General features: G+C 44.1%; 5 protein-coding genes across 7 annotated transcripts; 1 reads left to right on the top strand and 4 right to left on the bottom strand.

Moving 5' to 3' along the window:
* Nucleotides 1-455: 455 nt before the first annotated feature.
* Nucleotides 456-7,190, bottom strand: safb (scaffold attachment factor B). Of its 2 annotated transcripts, none has more exons than XM_057038926.1 (21): nt 6,928-7,190; nt 6,559-6,649; nt 6,067-6,167; nt 5,806-5,997; nt 5,662-5,718; nt 5,547-5,580; nt 4,390-4,810; nt 3,997-4,040; nt 3,809-3,912; nt 3,554-3,703; nt 3,201-3,289; nt 2,966-3,015; nt 2,800-2,879; nt 2,520-2,662; nt 2,341-2,440; nt 1,960-2,156; nt 1,686-1,863; nt 1,532-1,602; nt 1,390-1,448; nt 1,170-1,224; nt 456-1,086 (listed from the first exon to the last, which is right to left on the bottom strand). In XM_057038926.1, the coding sequence occupies exons 1-21, from the start codon at nt 7,078-7,080 to the stop codon at nt 969-971; spliced, it is 2,487 nt and encodes an 828-aa protein (XP_056894906.1). In that variant the 5' UTR covers nt 7,081-7,190; the 3' UTR covers nt 456-968. The 2 variants fall into 2 exon arrangements, with proteins under 2 accessions (XP_056894906.1, XP_056894907.1); XM_057038927.1 differs by having other exon boundaries at nt 6,103-6,167; nt 6,928-7,189.
* A 121-nt stretch (nt 7,191-7,311) lies between these two features.
* On the bottom strand, nt 7,312-14,094 carry malt2 (MALT paracaspase 2). Of its 2 annotated transcripts, XM_057038928.1 has the most exons (17): nt 13,944-14,094; nt 13,510-13,646; nt 13,188-13,354; nt 12,701-12,828; nt 12,468-12,612; nt 12,208-12,395; nt 10,756-10,852; nt 10,599-10,649; nt 10,450-10,524; nt 10,157-10,360; nt 9,870-10,047; nt 9,734-9,808; nt 9,541-9,668; nt 8,792-8,944; nt 8,558-8,715; nt 8,123-8,260; nt 7,312-8,016 (listed from the first exon to the last, which is right to left on the bottom strand). In XM_057038928.1, the coding sequence occupies exons 2-17, from the start codon at nt 13,638-13,640 to the stop codon at nt 7,582-7,584; spliced, it is 2,451 nt and encodes an 816-aa protein (XP_056894908.1). In that variant the 5' UTR covers nt 13,641-13,646; nt 13,944-14,094; the 3' UTR covers nt 7,312-7,581. The 2 variants fall into 2 exon arrangements, with proteins under 2 accessions (XP_056894908.1, XP_056894909.1); XM_057038929.1 differs by lacking the exon at nt 13,944-14,094 and having other exon boundaries at nt 13,188-13,323; nt 13,510-13,640.
* Nucleotides 14,095-14,317: 223 nt separating this feature from the next.
* On the bottom strand, nt 14,318-15,777 carry mrpl54 (mitochondrial ribosomal protein L54). Its single transcript, XM_057038934.1, has 3 exons — nt 15,566-15,777; nt 15,171-15,327; nt 14,318-14,781 (listed from the first exon to the last, which is right to left on the bottom strand). The coding sequence occupies exons 1-3, from the start codon at nt 15,690-15,692 to the stop codon at nt 14,649-14,651; spliced, it is 417 nt and encodes a 138-aa protein (XP_056894914.1). The 5' UTR covers nt 15,693-15,777; the 3' UTR covers nt 14,318-14,648.
* Nucleotides 15,778-15,966: 189 nt separating this feature from the next.
* On the top strand, nt 15,967-17,582 carry fam32a (family with sequence similarity 32 member A). The gene is made up of 4 exons (XM_057038935.1): nt 15,967-16,129; nt 16,633-16,777; nt 17,137-17,190; nt 17,410-17,582. Exons 1-4 carry the CDS (start codon nt 16,056-16,058, stop codon nt 17,476-17,478), a joined length of 342 nt encoding a protein of 113 aa, XP_056894915.1. The 5' UTR covers nt 15,967-16,055; the 3' UTR covers nt 17,479-17,582.
* fh (fumarate hydratase) lies at nt 17,038-19,395 on the bottom strand. Its single transcript, XM_057038931.1, has one exon. The coding sequence runs from the start codon at nt 19,264-19,266 to the stop codon at nt 17,767-17,769; it is 1,500 nt and encodes a 499-aa protein (XP_056894911.1). The 5' UTR covers nt 19,267-19,395; the 3' UTR covers nt 17,038-17,766.
* Between the last annotated feature and the right edge of the window lie 127 nt (nt 19,396-19,522).

Here is a 19,522-nt window from a genome sequence, read left to right as displayed (position 1 = left end):
GAACATAAAAAGATCAACTTCAACGTTCCCCTAATGTAATCTGACTTCCTCGATAAACGTTGCCTTCATGATTGGCGTCCGTAATGTGTAATTATTACCAAATAAGCAGCACAGAAAAAGTTTTGTTTGGACACCATGCTGACAGCATGTTCAGACATGGTGAGGGAAAAGTACAGAATCAAGGTCAATTTCTGCTGCAGTTTATTTGAATTTCATTTGCCGTAACTTCAATGTGTGGGGAAAATGTACGATAAAGAGATATTAAAATCGTAACGCGTGATAGAATTTATCATTAGTTTATACACGCATTAGAATTCTGTTACAGTGGCGATGGGTTGTATAAACCACACGCACTAACACAAAGTATTAACAAATTCTGTTGTAAACTAATTGGTTACCCTAACCCTTAGTGCCAGGCAGGCCAAAGGTAGGATTGTCAATTTAAGGCGGACACATATATTATGACCTTTTATTATTTTGACCAACAATCACACAAATCAAACATTTGTACAAGGAAGCTGTAATACTTAAAAAAATGTATATTTAGAATCTAAAAACTTTCATAATCATACAAAAAATGTGTCAAAAATGGGGGTTTCAAGTCCTGAACACATTAACCATAGCCAGGAATATCTCATGTAGCAAGATTAGAAAATATCCACAAAATGCTTCAGAGATCTGGGTGAATCAAGAGCGGTGAGGTCAGGTCCATCAGGCCAGGTGTGTGTTAACATCTGAATGCACTACAGAGCTAATGAGGAGACGTGACACATTCCTGCAGACAGTGGTGCTGTACATACAATGTACAATGATGGATGCTTTACAATGTCTGAAATCACTACATCACACAGAGGAACAAAATACACCAGAAAAATACAGGTTTCCATCAAAAAATGGACTGGAACCGTTTCCAAAGTAAGTTTCTTAAAAAAAAAATAAGTACAAAGCCCAAAATGGTGAGGTGGCGCTCAGTAACGTCGCCCGAATGCTCCGCCCTGCATCCCGCCGCCTTGCATCAGCTGGTTCTGTCTGTTCAGCGCTCCGGATAGAGACTGAGATGTTCCCGAGTTCATGTAGCCGCCGCGACTGATGAAAAGGCAAAAAACAGAAACACCAACATAACCATTTGCTCAGGTATATAATAAAAGGATATTTGCTCTGATACCCACCTTGCCATTCCTCCGCGTGCCATGTGGCTCTGTCCTGGGATAGCACCGTCTCTGTCTGGGACATCAGGTACAAAATCAAAACCCTAATAAACAGTAGAGGCTGCACCCGCATCGCACGTCCTTTAGCTGCACGTCCCAGTCTCCAAAACAACTACACAGCATGCTGGTGTGAGGCTACTACACGTGATACATGTGCTAAGTGAAGCAGAAGGGTCATTACTTTGCCACGGTCTGTCTCCGTCCATCTTCCGCCCTGAGTCCCAGTCTCGGCCTCCTTCCCTGCAGGACGAACAACCACCTTCTTTCAGCAAAAGACGCCGGTACCGGCCTGAAAAGACCTGACGGCTCAGTTTGGTGCTCACCTGGGATTCATGCGTTTGTCGTAGCCTCCGCTCCAGCTGTCTCTGCCGTGTCTGTCTCTGTCTGAGAAGTGCTACAATACAAGATGAGACGGTCAAACATCAGGCGAGTGTAGTCAGATTCAAATTTTACATGCTGCCGTTTGTGGTGACTTACCTGACCGTCTCTGTCTGACCCCATTCCCCGAGAGCTGTCGCGCCTGTCCATCGCCATGTTGTCCTGGTAACGGCCCCGATCCCTGTGGTCAAAGTCCTGATAACGTTCCTGCCGAGGAAAGTCTGAGCGGCCGTAGCGGTCGTCCATAGCCATACGTTTATCGGGCCAGTCGTCTTTTCTGATGAGGAACCAAAAAAAAAAAACAGATCCAAAACAAAATTCACCCCTGGATCTCCCCAACCAATAAAGCTACAGTATGTGGCTTCATTTTTACCTGCCATCCATGTCAAAAGGCCTCTTCACGGAACGCCGGTCCTGCTCGTACCGCAGCTGCTCCTGCTGCCGCCGCAGCTCCTCTCGCTCCCTCATGATTCTTTCCTGCTCCCGGCGCCTCTCGTACTCGATACGTAACCGTTCTCGCTCCAGGAACTGACGCTCCATGCGGTCTGCTTCAAGGCGCTCTTTCTCAAACTAGAAATCAAAACCAGAGGTTTCAGGGGGGCTGCTAACATCAATATTGCTGTCAATAAATCAATCAAATAAACAGACGAGTTGGAGCAAGTTACTGATGGAAGCTTGTTTCTATTCAACAGGAAAATGCTGTTTAAATGCGAGCTGTAACAAACAGTAGGAATAATAATTACTGTCACAATACCTCCAGCCAGTGTCTCTTCTTCATTAAGTGTTTCCTCTCCTCTTTCTCACGGAATATACGGATCCGTTCTCGCTCAGAGCGGTTGTCGCGATCGCGGTCACTGAAGGAAAAGAGCCGTTAAGTTCATTCTAATGTTCCCACCGAGCAGCAGAGCTCAGCCTCGTGCGCTGGGATCCTACCTGAATCTGCGTCTCTCCACTTCTCTCATCTCCCTCTCTCGTTGTCTCTGCCGCTCCCTCTCCCTCTGCTCCTTGATCTGGTCAAATGACAGGATGTCTTTCCTCTCTTTACTGGATGATTTGTGGTCGCGACTCTTTGGGCTCTGAAGAAAAGTGTCAAACCAATATTTAAAAACCAAAATCAACAGAAGAGCTGGACGTGAAAAGGCCTAACTGGCAGACCGGCCTGAATAATAGGCCACAATAGTTTCCTTTTCATTAAGGGTGATGAGTTGCTTACTCGTTCTTTGCTTTTGGTTTTGACGCTGATGACAGGCTCTCCTTTGGACTTGTCCATGACCACAGTTCTTTCATTTTTATCTATGGAAAACACCAGATACCAAGTTAATATCAGTAAAGGTTTACGGCTTTGCAATCCAACTGGAATGAAACACCAAATTTCCCACCTTTCCCATCTTTTCCTTCTCCCTCGCACTTGTCATCCTTTCCATCAGATCTACAAGAAATGATCAAATGAACAACACAAAATCTGACAGTAATGATTAAATTAAAATAGATTATTTCCCACTGATGCCTTAAGCCATAAAGACGAGTGTAATGTTTTCTGATCTGCTGCTGGTGTTTCAACAGCAAATATTATGACTTTTTATGCTGATACAGTAGCTCACAACAAAGTCTTACTTTGAATCAGTGGAACGTCTCCTCTCACCAGCAGGCTTCTTGGGGTCAGTCTTATCTGCTGGCTTCTTCCCTGCAGGCTCATTTTTAGCCTACAATAATGAAACAGCAGGTTTTTTTGTATCTCTATGTAAAATTTTTGGATCAGCATTGACAGCGGTTATAACATAATTAAACATACAGCTACATGCATTAATGGAGCATTAGTGATTATTGTATTCCTTAAAGCCATCTACACTTTGATTTGACTTTTGCAGCATTGCATCTGATACCAGTAAATATTAGGTATCCCGACTAAGACTAAAGCAAGCGCAGGCAGTTAAAATGAAGCAACTGCATACATGAAATGCTCTCACCCTCTCCACAGAGATCATCTTTCCATGCAACTCAGTCCTGTGAAGGTGACTTATGCACTTTGTTGCCTCCTCTGTGGAAGACATGGTGACAAACCCATAGCAGCGAGCACCCGGGCTCTTGGCATTGGTCACCACCTTGGCACCGACAACCTGAAGAGAATGATCCCAACATGGTGAAAATGAGGAAAAAAATCCAACATTCAAGTAAAAGGGACTAAAATCCTGGTGACAATGGCAAAGGATATGTGGACCAACCTTGCCGTATTTGCTGAAGAGCGTCTTCAGATCAGTTGCCCTGGTGGTTGAGGACAGGCCGCTGACCCACAGGTTCTTGCTCGTTGCAGCAGCACCCCCAGCAGCTACATGCAGGATAAAAACAATGAGCAAACATTAACTGAAGGATCAGAACGACATCGATGCCCTCTGAAAAGTCATTTACTTACACTTTTCATCTTTTGACTCAGTCTGATGATCTTTTCCCTCAGAACTACAGACAGAAAAACAAGAAGCTATAAACACAGCAGTGGGGATACAGGTGACATTTAAGAAATACCTTTGCGTTTATGTGGTCTGACATAACTGAGTGACCAGCCAATCGCGATCCGTAGTGCAGTGATTTATTGATGAAAACGTGAAAATACGCTCTATGGAGATTCCAACGCATTAGTCATTAAAGGGCCACGAAGCGAGATATGTGAATATAAGAATGACAAATGAGACCACACAGATGCACCGGGCAGTTTACCTCCAAAAGAGCATCCAATTTTTCTAGCACAAAGGCGCCAATGCAACAGAGATAACCATTTTGGTTTTCTAGTAGACAGAAAGCGACAAACCTTTTTTTCTGATCATCGCCCTCAACAGAGGAGGACTCTTTCACTGTCGAGGTAGAATCCGCTGCAGCTTTCTCAGCTTTCTCTTCAGTCTTCTCATCCTCCTCAACCTTCTTAGACTCCAATTCTGAGTCAACAGTTTCACCCTCAGCCCCCTGTTTGCTTACACTACCAGCATCAGAGCTTTTGTTCTCAGCATCAAATGTCTCTTCTGGGACAGAGCGCGTGTCCCCGACTGCTTTGGTATCCACATCATCCCCGTCATTCTCCACATCTCCAGGGGAGGCCTCGTCGGGCTTGGCATCAATGTTGCACACAATTTCTTCCCCACTGGTGGTGGCAGCTTGCTCTTCTTCACAGCTCGTCTCGAGGTGATCTTCATTAAGCGGCTCAGATAAACAAGACCCGGCTACTTTGTCATTTTCTACGGATTTAACAGGAATAGAATGGCACAGAGTTTAATTACTTCGGAAACACAGCAATGGTTAACGAGGAACTGGGAACGTCATGACCACTGGCCTCTGATCTTAGAGCTATGTATTACGATGAAAGTAGACCCTAACGAGAGACTGGAAAGAACCCAAAGGCGGGGGAAGGGACACCACTTTGGTTCATTTCTCACGTTGAACCACCTCACTGTGTTCACCTGATCCAAAAGAGACAAAGAGTTCAGTCGTGAAGAGAGCCACAAGATGAGCAGAGTAGTAGTGCTGAAGTCCAATAGTCCGGTTCGGCCTTTGAGTCTTCCAGTGTTGACCAGACCTTCAGCTCAAGTCCAGCCATATCATATCCAGCTGATTTCTGAGTCAGTGTCTTTAAAAACAGAGTCCTCAAAGATGTTTTTGTCTTGATCTTCGTGTGGCAGCCTACAAACACAGGCACAGCTCGGGCTTCCCTGACATGGAACTTAGTTGCTGACCTTGAGCAGCAAATTGTTAACCACTTGCAGCATTGTTTAAAAAGGTGAAGACACCTGTATGTATCTTTATGAACAAGCATTTGTTTTTTTCCAACCACGGTTAACCGATTTTCAACACAAAGTCAGCAAGGCCCTTTGGGCTTCCAGTCTCTCCTCCTGTTTCCAACTACACAAAGGTGTTTGCATTCCAATGTCAACACCGTTAAGACCCACAAGCTTTAAGATATTTTTCTTACAGTACCTGTTTCTTCTTTCGTGTCATCCACATCTGGATCCTGGGGGGAAAAAATTAAATTAATGAAAACTTAAGAGACTTAACTTATTATACTTTCAAATGGTCTGCAGGTGGGACATACCATATTGATAGATGGACACATCATATAATCATCCTTCTCACTCAAAAGCTCATCCATCTGTAAAAGTTGACAGAAATGCAGCACTATTAATAAAAATGATTAAAAAGTGACATTAGCAGATAGGTATACTGTCTGCTTCCTCGCCTCCGGATCCCCCGATTCATCCTGTGGCTCGAAGTCCCCTCCATCCTCGTTCATCAGTGCTTCTACATCAGAGTGATAGTTCTGCAGATCATCCTCGTCTTCTGCAGGTATACCATTCTCCGTGTCATCCAAAATATTCATGTCAAGGATGTCCATGTCCTGTATGTTCTCATGGTATTCTGGAAGCTCCCCCTAGAATTGAAATTCAAAGTTAACAATAAACACCCAACCAGATTTTACCATCAAATGTCATAAACGTACTCGAGGAAAAGTCCAAATCTGGCAATCCAAACTCACCGGGCCTTCACAGGAATCCTCCTCGACAGCAGCGTCCTCAGACTCTTCATTGTCCGGCCGAACATCTATGAAAGGGTTTCACACGTTTAAACAAACTAAATTGTTTGTGAATGTGAGCTTAAACCATTATATTGTCCTATATTGCCTTTTTAAAAATATAAAACGTCGGATAATGAAGAAACTGATACTTTGCCTAATGCAAAAACGTGAACAAAAGTTCTGCAGCACCTTTAAGACTAAAACAATTGCTGCAAGTGTGGAAATAGAAAACTTTTTTGTTGGAAAGTTGCGGTCTGCTGCAAAGTGCATGAGACCGCATTAACCGAATATCTGTCGCTATCAGGGCAGCTGAGATCGATCTGGTGTCAAATCAGTCGTGTAATGACAGCAGCAGAGGCATAACCAGGCGTTTAATGTAACACCTTGGCTTGGGTGATATTGTAATAAGTGCATTACCTTTGGCCGTGCGTTTAGGAGTCGACTTCTTAATTCCTGCATCAGGAGCAATTATCATCTCATCAGGATTCCCCCCCTCATCCTCGATTGCCTAGCAAACAGCATTGAGGTGGAAGCGAGAATCAGTAAATGGATCATTTATCATAAAACGGACCAGAAGGATTAAATCCCTGTGAACTTTGTGTAAACACTGCGGATACGTGACACCGCGGTTGGCCCACAGCTAGCAAACTGTTCTGCTAATGGTGCCTGACAATGTATGGATTTTACCGTGCTGCTTAAAACGCAGAGATACAGTCACTACACTGTAACATATACGCATTGAAACGGGTATTCATGGTAGTTAAACGACAAGTTTTATTTAAAGACCTTTTTCAGGCGCTCTGATAGCACGCTCTTGACGCCAGTGGTATCCAGGTTTCGTTTCTTTAGCTCAGCCTTCAGATCAATAACTCTCAGCTCCGACAATTTCCGGACCTCTGCACCCTCCAGAACCTCCAAGCCTGCCGATGGGTCAGCCATCCCTTTTTTCGGGAAAAACTATTCAGCCTAAAGTGTCTTTTGCGCGCTATTATTAACGCGGTCACACAAATGGACGCACTTAGCTAGCGGAACGACAACAAAATGGAGGCTGCCCAGAGCCACGTGACTTGCGGCGCATGCGCAGTACAGTCGCACTGCTGCGGAATCCATGTAATTTTAAAAAATAAAAATCTGAAAGAAACAGGTACCAAATGTATTTTCATCCACAACATACACCACAGCTGAAGTGCATTGCGAAAAATATTATAAAAGCGTTATAAAACATGAATTAAGTATTATGTGTACTTTAAATTTACAACCTCAGTTAGTTTTTGAAATAATACATAATGCAGTAGGTGTCAAATGTATAAACAATTAAAAAATGCACGCTACTGTGATGCTAGCGGCTTCACAGCTGCAGCGGCTACAGTAAAAATATGTAACTGTGACATTGACATTCACATATGCTGTGTAGGTCTACATTGAATCCCGTCAGCATGTTTAGTAAGAATGGAAACCATTTATGTCACTAAAGTTGTACTTTGTGTCATTAATTTGGTTGTGTGGCAAGCTTTTTCCAGTAACAAGAGGTTGAGGGGCATCAACTATTTCAGAAGCCTCGGTTTCGACAGGCGTGTTTGAACCTATAGATGAATATGGAAAGTCAGCGTCAGTTTGGTGTTTTTTGTCAGTTTCTGCACTATGGGGACAAGCATTTGATCCAGCAGAGATAAGATCCTCAGTTATGGAGGAGCAGGGCGCAAATTCAAGGGAGTCCCGGCAGATGAACGAGGATGCAGAGAAGGAGGGTCGCGGTTCATGCAGGTTGAGTTTGGAGACCAGCGGTTTCCCAACAGTCACTGTTTGTCTTTCCTGCACTTCCTCATTCATGTGAGAGTAGTTGTAATGAAGGCAGGTGGTGAATGTGAACTCATTCTAGAACAGAAAGTGTAGTTTTTGGGTCACCACATAAAATAGATCCTTAGATCCAGATTCAATAGATCCAGAATTAATTCAAGTGCCAATTGTGGCAGCAATATACCTTAAGTCTTTGCAAGCTTCTGACGCGTGTGTAAAGACTGGGGCCCTCAGGCGAAGAGAGGTTCTCTTCATTTATTAGTAGGCTGCCAGCTTCAAGCAGAGACTCCTGGTTACTTTTCTTCATATGGACATCCACGTCCTGCCACAGTAACAGAATACAGAGTCCAAATATAGGAATAATAAACATCTCTATGTCCCATATTTGAAATTATAGTGCTACAAGTTTCAATGATAAATCTGAACCTGGCCTGACAGGTGAGCTGATTAACAGATAAACTGTGTTTTGTTTCTAAAGTTTACTTTGGAGTTAAGATTCCAGCAGTCTCAACAGTTCAGCTAAATGTCACAGGACTGCGCTCACAAGCTAGACAGAAATGTCTTATGGCCCTGATCAAATATCTCCTTTAAATCTCAACTCTCATATCAGTTAACAAACCTCAGGGAAGTCAGTAAGCTGAGCACAACAGGAAGAAACTTCTTTGGGCTTCTCCAGTATACGAGTGTAGATGACCATAACGTTGGAGAATTCTGCTGCGAAGCCAAGCTGGACCTTCACGCCACAGTCGAACTGCAGACAAAGGCTCTGTGGGAGCACTGTGAGAACACACTTGAATGGCATTTTCTACATAACTTTGAATAACCCCAAAGCAAATACTGGTAAAAGAAGTACCGTGAGCCACAGCCCACTGCAGGTTTCTGGCTGAGGAAGATGCAGAACAGTTCTCAGGGGTCATTATGGGGTCGGTAAGAGAACGTCTTTCAGACAGATTGCTACGCAGCTCCAGCGCCTGCCTTCCTCGGGTGATCTCGAAGCGACCCATGTCTGGAAAGAGTAAACATTAACAGGATACGTTAACTACTTTTGGCACGTTTGGGGACGGAAACTTGTGAATACTGAACGGCAAACTTAGCACTGGATTTCATATGGAAAAATGACATTTGAACTCCTTCAAAAACAAAGCGTTGTTAGCGTTGGTTCAGAGTCAAATGTGAAATTGTGTGCACAGCTCTAAAGTGAAAGTGAGGGTAACTTCCAAAAGCCTTATCAGCGTTTGGAAAAAAGGAAGTGAACCATCAAGCCACTTAACTAAAAATCACAAAAAAAGGAAATCAAGCCGTAAATTAAAAATTCTTCGATTACTGGTTAACAGAAAGCTAACTGCTATTGTTCTCGCATTAACCTGGACATTCAATGCAGCCACTTTGCCTTGTAAAATAAAAATCTAATTTTCTTTTCAAAGTGCAAATTCTTTTGCAACTTGATACAATGGGGAGTCTGATATTCTTACATTAACTACATGTATCTCATTTTAAGTTAAAAAAAAACACACACACAAAAAAAGCATAGCCTTAAATGTAAAATAACCATTTGTTCCAGATAAACATCCATCTTCCACATCAACTGTGTCCTTCACATACCTTCGGCCACCCTGTCCAACATGACTGTGACCTTCTCGTCTTCACAAACGCGGCGTTTGAGGAAGCTTATGAAGATTCCATTTGTCACGTCTTCCCTTTTCACCTCGTATGCCTCTGCATCTACGCACCTAAAACAAGGGGCTATGCATCAGCACTGAACCTCCAGATGAATTCAGATGAGTCCCATACTTACGTGGCATATCCAAACACTATGTTTGCTGTCACCTTTATCAGTCCTGGTAAAACAATGATGTCATCATTGGGGTTTCTGCATCAGAAACATACAGGAATTACGGCTGACCATCACAAACGTGACTTACTCCGCTCACCTTTTCCTGCACATGTCCAGGAGAAATATATTGAGTCCGGTCTGCTTCTCCTGCATCCTTGTCAATATACTCTGCACACATACGCAGTGCTCGGAAGTGTAGGAGGCAGGAGCATCAATGGGAACCATGAAACTGTTTCCATAGTTTTCATACCCATGACCAGCAAAGTACAGCAAACCTGTGGAGGAAAGAAAGAGGACTGACCTTTAGCTGACTGGCACAGTGCACGTGGCATTATTATTCAGTGCAGAGCAAGTGTATTGTGTCCAGGTAGAGAAGAGACCAACCGTAGACTCCCTTGTCGAGCAGCAAGAGGAACTCTGTAACAGCACTGTGCATCTCCTGCCAGTTCAGGTCGAGCAAGGAGACCACCTTGAAGTCCATCTGTGTGAGCAGGTTGGTCAACTCATGGACGTCAGCAATGGGAGCACACAGCTGAGTGTGATGTATGTAGTTCATGTTGCCAATAAGGAGAGCGATTTTGTCCGTTGCTGTGTGAGGAAAGCAAAGGCATCACGAAAGATCTGTCCATCAAAAGGACCCGCAGACCCAGCACTGTGCTCCCGTGTCTCAAACCCACCGTAGAACTGTTTGGCCAATGGAGTCCGATTGGTCGAGTGTTGTATTTTGTATTCAGAGATGGTCATAGTGTCTTCTATCAAGTAAATGTTAAATGATGAAAATATCTGGTCATGACATTCCCATGACATTAGATCAAAAACACAATACCTTGACCAAGGGAACTTTCGATCCAAGAAGCGTCAGTGATGGAACTGGGACCTGCATAACACATTGAAAACATTTTGTCATCACAACATATTGCAAAATATAGACATGAGATTGATGCTGGCACATCTATGAAATATACAACATGCATGACTCTCACCGATGGTAATTGTTGCCGCATCAGTCCAGGCTTCATGATACAAGTTAAATATCTTGCATCTGTACTGTCCCCTGTGTGCTGTTGTCAAACAGGGGATCTAGAAGACACACAAAAAATAAGCTGACAAATGCCCCCTGCAGATACCTTTCTTAAAATATTTCAGGAATTGATCCTTGGCTGAAGGCAAACCTGGGGCCTAAAGTCTCAGCTAAATGTTTGTGTGATACAGCATTTTCTGTACAGCACCAGTCAGTTGAAATACAAAAATAGGAAGTCAATATGTGCATATCACCTCCTCTTTGTTATAAAACCAGGCTGTCACATCAGCTATCCAGTCATAAACCTCTTCTCACTCCTGGAGGCAGCTGGGAGGAGGTGAGCGTCTGGTTCCCCTGCCTGCCCATTGGTATCGAGCTGCATGACAGCTCCAGGAGGGCAGCTGAAAAGCTGGGCACTGAGTTGCTGAAAACCCCCACTGAGACCTCCACGTCTCAATATCAGGGAAAACGGTTCTTCAAGAGCAGAAGCCCACCATGATGGCAGCCAAGATGGAATCTTCCCGTCCACACTGACAGAAAAAGGCCATAAGTCTATAGCCATGTTTGTGAGGGCTCTCAACGCCTAATTGCTGCTTCTTGCCTGCCAGGCTGAACTGCAGCGACCTCCTGAAGCAGAAGCAGGGGGTGAAAGGCTGAATCTGGCCATCACCATGCTCCTGCAGAGCACAATTGCCACTAATCAGAGGGCAAGCGCTCCTTCTATGCACTCTGCAAATGGTGGTAAATGGAGCGGATTTCAGGTCTTTTCAGAGCCCCGTGCTGGTGATCCTGACATTCCTGCAGGAGCTGATGGATAAGGGTTTGGCTTTTTCCACTGTCAAGGTGTACTTAGCCGCTATATCAGCCTGTCACATAGGCTTTAGAAACAAAACAGCAGGTTGGCATTCCCTGATTTGCCAGTTGAGGAAAGGGGCATGGTGCCTGTGACTTGTGTCAAAGAATCTGGCTGTTCCATGAGATCTATCCATGGTGCTGAATACACTGTCACTCTCTCCCTGGTGCACGCATTACGTGCCTATTTGGATATATAAACTGGGTTTAGGAAATCAGAACAGCTGCTTATCTCATGGGCTGTGCCACACTTAGGCAAGCTGGGTTCAGCGGAGAGACTTTGCCAAGGGGCTTGATTATAAGCAACTTACTATGTTACATACCCTTGTATAACTACTGACTATATATGCTATACTATTGTTACTGGTTAACGTGTACGGTTATTTTACAGTTCAGGAACCACCATTAAAGAAATGGGACAACTGAGCTCTCTCTCCAAGTGCTTACTTGGTAGAGGTCTGCGCTCTCTCTTTTCTAGGTTTGTGTGTGTTGCCTTGTTTGTGAAGTATAAAATGGTATAAAACCTATGTATTACCGTATAACTATTAAGCAGGCCACTTACCTGGAGTAAACGAGACTTTTCCTCTTCCATGGGAACCATGTTGTGGTGCCACCTGTACTGTGCTGGGGGGTTGGCCAGTGCGTTGCACTCCAGGAACAGAGTGTCGCCCTCAGACACCACTTGGGACTGAGGATGACTGGTAATGAACAGCCCACTGACTGACCCTGTAAGTAGACTGCTGCTACAGTCTGGGGTGACAGGATGAATAATGACACAGTGCATGACGTGAGGGGAAGGACAAGAGGACTGAGATGAGATACCTGCTGAACGGATGACACTAATGTGAGCCCACTGGGAAAAGATGCACTTTATTCCATTGTTGATCCGACAAATATAATGACCCTGGTGGACTGGTGCTAAAGGGCACAGAATCAACTCTGGAGAAGTTCCTTTCTCCCCTAAGATCTGAGGATATAACCAACCATACAACCAGCTTATGGCAAAGAAGTGTGGTCTGACTTAATAACACTGGAACAATAATAAAACCTCTTACCTCTTCTTTTCCTCTAAACCACTGGTAGTTGAGATCAGGTGGACCAAAGGCCCTGCAGGTCAGTGACACCCTGCTGCCCACTGCGGCCTGTTGGGACTGTGGCTGCACTGAGATCTGGATCTCTGCCACTAAGAGACATAGAAACAACAACCAACTCTTACCGCCTGTTTCTTTAAACATATTCCAGTGATGTAAAGTCTTCTCTTGTACCTCAGCACCTCTGCAGTACAGTGGGTTGTACTCATAAAACACTGACTGTATTTAAATGTATCCACAAAAGAGTATTGTGATTTTAATTCTTCGTCCATGCAAATAAATTTTAGTCCATCCTATTTTAAAGACTTTTATTCAAATATATACTACCACTTTACATCTTTAAAGGGAAGCAAGGTTTTTTTTAGGTTCCTCTCATTTAGATTGGTAGTTCCTAGAGGGGAAAATCTGCATTGACAAATGATACTTCAGTTTTTTGTTTTTAAATTTTAACCTGATGAGGTGAGGTATTGTACAGCCTCCTGGTGGTCTATCTTCCTTAGACAGTCAAGCAGGACGTTTAGGCTGCAGAAACGATCAGCTAACACCGCTAGCACGGCCCGTCCCGGACTACCTGTAGGTCTCAGCACCTGGAGGGAGCAGCTGGTCAGCTCATTCTCACTACGGAGTGGCAGATCAGGAAAGAAAGTGGGAAAAATTTGGGGAAAATGTCTTTTATTAAATCACAGCATCGGCACAAACGCTCTCCCTCTCTGTGCGTGGGTGCATGCGTAAACAGTAGGTACCTCACCTGCGTGACGCGTTCAATTTCTCACCTGAAGCGGAATTTGGGGTGCTCGGACACCGTACTGGCCAGCTGCCTCCACCCGCAGGTCGATCTGTCCAGCATGAGGGCGAGCTTGTTCACGATGTTTTCCCCCAGAGAAACAAGGCTCTTCTCCTCCATCTTTCTCTGACAAAATGAAATTAAAATGGACCAAAATGGTCTTTAACGAAACCTTTAACAAGGTTGCTGTTGAAGTCTGCGATGACTCCTGGACCGTATCGAGTCAGAACATTTGGAGACACGACGAGCTTATAACGGCAGGTCGTGAGCATCTGCTCAGGTTTGGCCCGCAACAAAAGGTAACGTGCGCGGCCTGTAGAACCCGCACCCACCAAGTCTGAGAGTAAACGACGTCCGCAATTTGTGCCTCTTTCGCCGCGATCGTTTCAATTTGTGGAAGAGAGAAAATAAGTTTAAACTTACTGTCAGTAAATTACTGGTTAAGACCACGCAGATCGACGACGGAATCCAGATGTTTAAAAGAAAGAGGAACGGGAAGCTTTTTCTTCACTTGAAATGTTTGTCACGACAAGCCCTCCACTATTTCGTGATTCTGTGCAACTTAATTTATTTTCAGTTCCTCGTTTATCCGACATCCCCGCTATAGCTGATTTGCATGGAGATGTCAGAGTACAGTCATTCACTGAGCCGAAATTTGGTTACAATGAACAAATTAATGCACAACGTGGAAACCCCAATTCGGTTTCTATCAACAACTTTGATCTCTTACATAGGCCTCGCAATCATTAATGTTAAACATGACAGTGGATTTCTAAATAACAGGCAAAAATCCTTAATATAATGTATGCATTTATTTATGACAGAAAAAAGAATGCAAAAGGAAAACAAACAGCAATGAGCCCTCTCTTCTATCACATAGAAACCTTTTGTAACTGACATTATGATATTGCCATTTATTTTAATATAATCAATTAGATATTCGGTAAATTTAATGTCAGGGATATGAGTCAACTTGTTCAAATTTTTAAACCCAACAATGACCTTCTTCATTTGAAAACTGTATCCAGGAGACCACAATTTTTCTGTCTTCAGGAATTTCTGTCCATTACCTTTAAAGGAAACTATGACGTGTAAAGAAAAGAAAATCTTGTTCAGTCATCTGAGGACTTAAAACTTCTTTCCTTTATGAAGTCTGTTGAAACGCCACATATTTTCCTTTCTCAAACGCTTCCAGTATTCCCACGTATCTGCATCTAACTCATGGAGCTTCTTTACTGCTCCCAGGTTCAACTGGAACAACCTGCACAAATAAAAAAACATGCAGAAGCAATCAAACACACAGAAACAATGTGGTTCTGTGTTCATGTGTTGCTATCGAGCTGGAGTAATTGCCAACAGAGTAACAGAAATTTAAACAATGAGGAGCACAATACTAAAGAGGAACCTGTTGCAGGTTTGGAGCATAGAAACAGCAACATATTGTCTGGCATCACATTTATTTCTTTATTATGCTGGAAGAGGCAGCCTCACTTTCTTTTACTTATATGGGTTTGAGCTGCAGGGACTGAACGTGTCCCTGTTTTGGTGAAGAACACGTCTTTAATTGATGTGTAAGTAAAAAGATTAATCTCGAAGTTAAAAATAGAAATATAGAAAAACAACTGAAATATAACAGGCCTGTGCACTCACCACTCGGGATATTGATCTGGTGGTTTTAGCACTGGGTCTTCTCCTTGCTTGAAAACATTCACTCCTACTGCATAAGTAGTAAGTCTGACCGGGTCTTTACACACTTCTGGACCTTTCAGCTCTTCTTTAACCATGAATTTGCCTTTCCCTTTGGCAGCTGCAAAGACAATGATCGTATTCATTGAATCTTCCAACACAAGCCTGCAGTCTGTCACCACATAAATATCGATTAAGTTGCATGAAATAAATATTAAGGATTTTCCCAGTGCAAAAACAGTTATAGAGTAACATGTTACTAAGCATTCTGTAGATACATCACAACGATTGTATACATTGTTTAGCTTAAAATGACCAAGATAAAAATGTGAATTAACGTGAATGTCGTCTGTACTCACCAACTTTCTTAGCGTATCCGCATGTCTGTACTCTGTTTAAAACGGCCGTCGGACACAACACAGTTGTTGGGTTGGTATTAATGCATCTGCTAACTGTGATTATTCTAAATAAACAGGACCCTGACATTTTTAGAGTTTTCTGTTGTAACTACATAACACCAGACCACGATTTGACATTCACAGTTCCACTTCCGATTTCTACCTCGAGTTTTGGCTTCGTGACAATTTTTTACTGCCACCTACAGGGAAGGCGGATTAACTGCAGCGAACCCGGTTTATACCTGCGACGTGTTTGTAAGATTTTTATGACAATAGAGACATGTTTAAACTCAAAGTTTTTTCCACACAATACTTTATTTTGATGTATATTTTTGAATGGAGATATTCCTAAGAGTCCCGTGTCCATTCCTCCCCAGCCAGCAGGTGGCAGCAGCACCGCGCTGAGTGTTTCAAAGTAAAACGGCAGAAGAAAACAAACGGCATCCTGAAAATGTCGGAGTACGGGACGGTCCAAAAAAGTGCTCTAAAACTGAAAGGTGTGGGAGATATTTCAGCCGGGAAGAAGTAAGTGTTGGGGTACTTCGCTTTAGTTTTCGTAAGACTTAATATTATATTGTCAGGCGAGCGCTCGTTGTCTCGGACTTCAAAAATGGCTCATTGCCTGTTTGGTTAGCTCGTTCGCTAATGCTAAGATAAAAACATCTCGGCTAAAATTCATTAAAAATGTCCGAACGACGTTTTTTGACCAGTGTTTAATCAATACGTGTGTGGGAAAGTGATGAAACGGTCTTGTATAGTGTCGCGACCTTTTGAACTATTGTAAAGCACTTTAACACCATGCAGTATGTTGGCAACATTAGCAAGGGGAAATGTTGGACGCTTATTTTCCTTTTATACATTCCCAATCTAGCTTGGATAGGCAGTCCAATTCAGAACATCACCCAACAACAGCTATGACACCTGAAAATGATCAGAATACATTGTTTAGCATAGGCATTTGTCGCCGTCATTTTGACGATAGATTTGTGAACAAGGACCTGATATCCATTATTCCATGTGTTTCCCAGGAAGAAGAAGAAGGATAAGGAGAAAAAGCGTCACCTGGAGGAGGTGGAGATGAGCCAAAATGATGAAGAGGTGAAAACCAAGAAAACCTTTCTTGCCAAAAGGACACCAGCACAAGTTGCTTTTGATAAAATGCAAGAGAAAAGGGTAAGCCACGTTTGACATGTGAAGTGTTGAAATTAATTGTAGACTTGGTAGCAAGGAGTAATTGAAAAGGTTCTTAACTACTTTACCCAAATCTCAGTTTAGACGCAAGAGCACGTCTTTATCCTAACAATACTACATAAATTCCAAATAGATATTGTGATATGAAGTATTTGTATATTATTGACCACAACATTGCTGAGAAAGTCATATTTAAGATCACTCTGCTCCACATGCATTTCAGACCAGAAGAATAATCCCGGTTATTGTCGTATTCAGTATTTATTTTCATGTTTGGAATTGCCAGGAACCTGTTATGTCATTCAGTAGTGAATGTATTGTTTTATTTCATTTCCTTACAGCAAATGGAAAGGATTTTGAAGAAGGCATCCAAGACACACAAACACAGAGTAGAGGTGAGTTATGAATTCAGATGTGTGAAAACCCATTTTTACATTTACTGAAAATTGTCGTTGCAACATTGAAACGCAGAGCCCAAAAAAGCTGGCAGTAACCAAAAAAACATACAATAAAAGAGTAAAGTCTTCCTTAACATGGATGATGTCTTTGGAACATAACTGTATGCTGCAAAATGTGAGTTATTCTTATATTATCATTTTTTGGGGGGGTTGCAGGATTTCAATCGCCACCTGGACAACCTGACTGAGCATTATGACATTCCCAAAGTCAGCTGGACCAAATAGAGGAGGAACTTTTTTTTCGTGGTCGAAAGTTTTGAACATTAACGTATTTAAAGTCATTTATTGTATTTTTTGGTGGTGTGCTCAATAAACGCTGATAAGATAAAGCATTTTTAAGGCTTCATTTAAGGTAGGGTGACTAGATTTGTATTCATATTAGTATTAAACGGTAAAATAATTAAAGGTCCAAATCCAGAACATAGTATCTTTTTAATTGATACATATTTCAACTTGAATGCTGCACAAATGGCACGTGCTGTAAGACAAAATGTTTCTGTGTGTAGTCCGAGTTCACTTTGGCCCCAGCATGTCACTGGGCTTCACCCACTGATCAAACTGCTCCTCGGTCAGGTAGCCCAGCTCCACGGCCACGGCCTTCAGCGTGGAGCCCCTTTTGTGAGCCGTCTTGGCGATGGTGGCTGCTTTGTCGTAACCGATGTGCTCGTTGAGGGCAGTGACCAACATGAGGGACTCGTTCATGAGTTTGTCGATCCTCTCCGTGTTGGCCTGGATCCCCACCACACAGTTGTTGGTGAAGGACACGGACGCGTCGCCGAGCAGCTGGGCCGAGTTCAGCACGTTCTTGATGATCATGGGCTTGAACACGTTCAGCTCAAAGTGTCCGTTGCTTCCTCCGATGGTCACCGCGACGTGGTTGCCCATCACCTGGGCCGCGACCATGGTCATGGCTTCACACTGGGTGGGGTTGACCTTTCCTGGCATGATGCTGCTTCCAGGCTCATTCTCTGGTAAGATGAGCTCTCCCAGGCCCGAGCGGGGTCCTGACCCCAGGAAGCGGATGTCGTTGGCAATCTTCATCATGCTGACCGCCACCGTGTTCAGCGCTCCACTCAGCTCCACCAAAGCGTCATGGGCCGCCAGAGCTTCAAACTTATTGGGGGCTGTCACGAACGGCAGGCCCGTGAGAGAGGAGACCGTGGCCGCCACTTTCTCTGCAAAGCCAATCCGGGTGTTGAGGCCCGTCCCCACCGCTGTGCCTCCAGCTGCCAGCTCGTAAACTCTGGGCATGGCAGATTTCACCCTCTGGATGCCGTACTTCACCTGCTGCACGTACCCCCCGAACTCCTGCCCCAGAGACAGCGGCACGGCGTCCTGCGTGTGCGTGCGCCCGATCTTGATGATGTCTTTGAATTCTTCCGATTTGGCAGCCAGCGCGTCGTGCAGGGTCTGCAGGCCGGGGAGCAGGACTTGGTGGACCTCTGTGGCTGCAGCAATATGCATGGCGGTGGGGAACGTGTCGTTGGAGCTCTGGCTCTTATTGACGTGATCATTGGGGTGGACCGGATCTTTGGAACCGAGTTTACCCCCGAGGATCTCTATGGCTCTGTTACTGATTACCTCGTTCACGTTCATGTTGCTCTGAGTCCCCGAGCCAGTCTGCCACACCACCAGAGGGAAATGATCGTCCAGTTTCCCGGCTGAAACCTCGTCCGCAGCTTGGATGATTGCGCCTGCTATCTTTGGATCGAGACCATAATCCTTGTTCACCTCGGCAGCCGCCCTCTTCAGGATACCGAAGGCTTTGATAACTTGGATCGGCATTCTCTCGCTCGGCCCCCCTATCTTGAAGTTCATGGTGGATCTGACAGTCTGGGCACCATAATACTTGTCCGCCGGGACCTTGAGCTCACCAAACGTGTCCCGCTCCAGCCTGTACTCCGAACTGGCCATTCTAGACGTGCAGATCAGGCGCCGAGAGTTGACAGCGAGCTTTTCTAAAGTCAGGCGGTTGCAATTTAGCTGCCGGACGGCTTTCAAAGACCGAAACATGGCTTCTTATTTAGAGGTGATCGTGTGGGAGGTCAGGGCAGCCGTGCACGATGTAATTTGTCATTGGGCAGATAGGAAATTGTTCGTGCGCCACGCAATGGCAAGGCCGGAGAGGCGGGACTTCCGGTGTAGACGACGTATCAGCTATAGAGCCGTCAGGACTCGTCCGGATCGGTGAAGCGCCGTAAGAGACGCAAATCGATTTCCGGTTTACACCCCAAATAAATTTTACATCAGACGAGTTAAAAATCACACA

The sequence above is a fragment of the Takifugu flavidus genome, chromosome 7 (genome assembly GCF_003711565.1).
Source record: "Takifugu flavidus isolate HTHZ2018 chromosome 7, ASM371156v2, whole genome shotgun sequence".
Classification (NCBI taxonomy): Eukaryota; Metazoa; Chordata; class Actinopteri; order Tetraodontiformes; family Tetraodontidae; genus Takifugu; species Takifugu flavidus.
This window is presented reverse-complemented; position numbering and strand designations above follow the sequence as displayed.

Bases quoted from the DNA above. Each gene is read 5' to 3' on its own strand.
- fh (XM_057038931.1), bottom strand. From the start codon at position 19,266: ATGTTTCGGTCTTTGAAAGCCGTCCGGCAGCTAAATTGCAACCGCCTG.
- safb (XM_057038926.1), bottom strand. From the start codon at position 7,080: ATGGCTGACCCATCGGCAGGCTTGGAGGTTCTGGAGGGTGCAGAGGTC. The intron at 6,168-6,558 runs GTAATGCACTTA...ACCCTTTCATAG, and splicing joins TCCTAAACGCACGGCCAAAG to ATGTTCGGCCGGACAATGAA. The intron at 5,719-5,805 runs GCGAGGAAGCAG...CAACTTTTACAG, and splicing joins ATGAATCGGGGGATCCGGAG to ATGGATGAGCTTTTGAGTGA.
- malt2 (XM_057038928.1), bottom strand. From the start codon at position 13,640: ATGGAGGAGAAGAGCCTTGTTTCTCTGGGGGAAAACATCGTGAACAAG. The intron at 10,361-10,449 runs GTGGGTTTGAGA...TTCCTCACACAG, and splicing joins ATTGGCCAAACAGTTCTACG to CAACGGACAAAATCGCTCTC. The intron at 8,261-8,557 runs GTTTGTTAACTG...TTACTGTGGCAG, and splicing joins AGCTTACTGACTTCCCTGAG to GACGTGGATGTCCATATGAA.
- fam32a (XM_057038935.1), top strand. From the start codon at position 16,056: ATGTCGGAGTACGGGACGGTCCAAAAAAGTGCTCTAAAACTGAAAGGT. The intron at 16,778-17,136 runs GTAAGCCACGTT...ATTTCCTTACAG, and splicing joins ATAAAATGCAAGAGAAAAGG to CAAATGGAAAGGATTTTGAA. The intron at 17,191-17,409 runs GTGAGTTATGAA...GGGGGGTTGCAG, and splicing joins CACACAAACACAGAGTAGAG to GATTTCAATCGCCACCTGGA.
- mrpl54 (XM_057038934.1), bottom strand. From the start codon at position 15,692: ATGTCAGGGTCCTGTTTATTTAGAATAATCACAGTTAGCAGATGCATT. The intron at 15,328-15,565 runs GTGAGTACAGAC...TTGTCTTTGCAG, and splicing joins CGGATACGCTAAGAAAGTTG to CTGCCAAAGGGAAAGGCAAA. The intron at 14,782-15,170 runs GTGAGTGCACAG...TTATTTGTGCAG, and splicing joins CCAGATCAATATCCCGAGTG to GTTGTTCCAGTTGAACCTGG.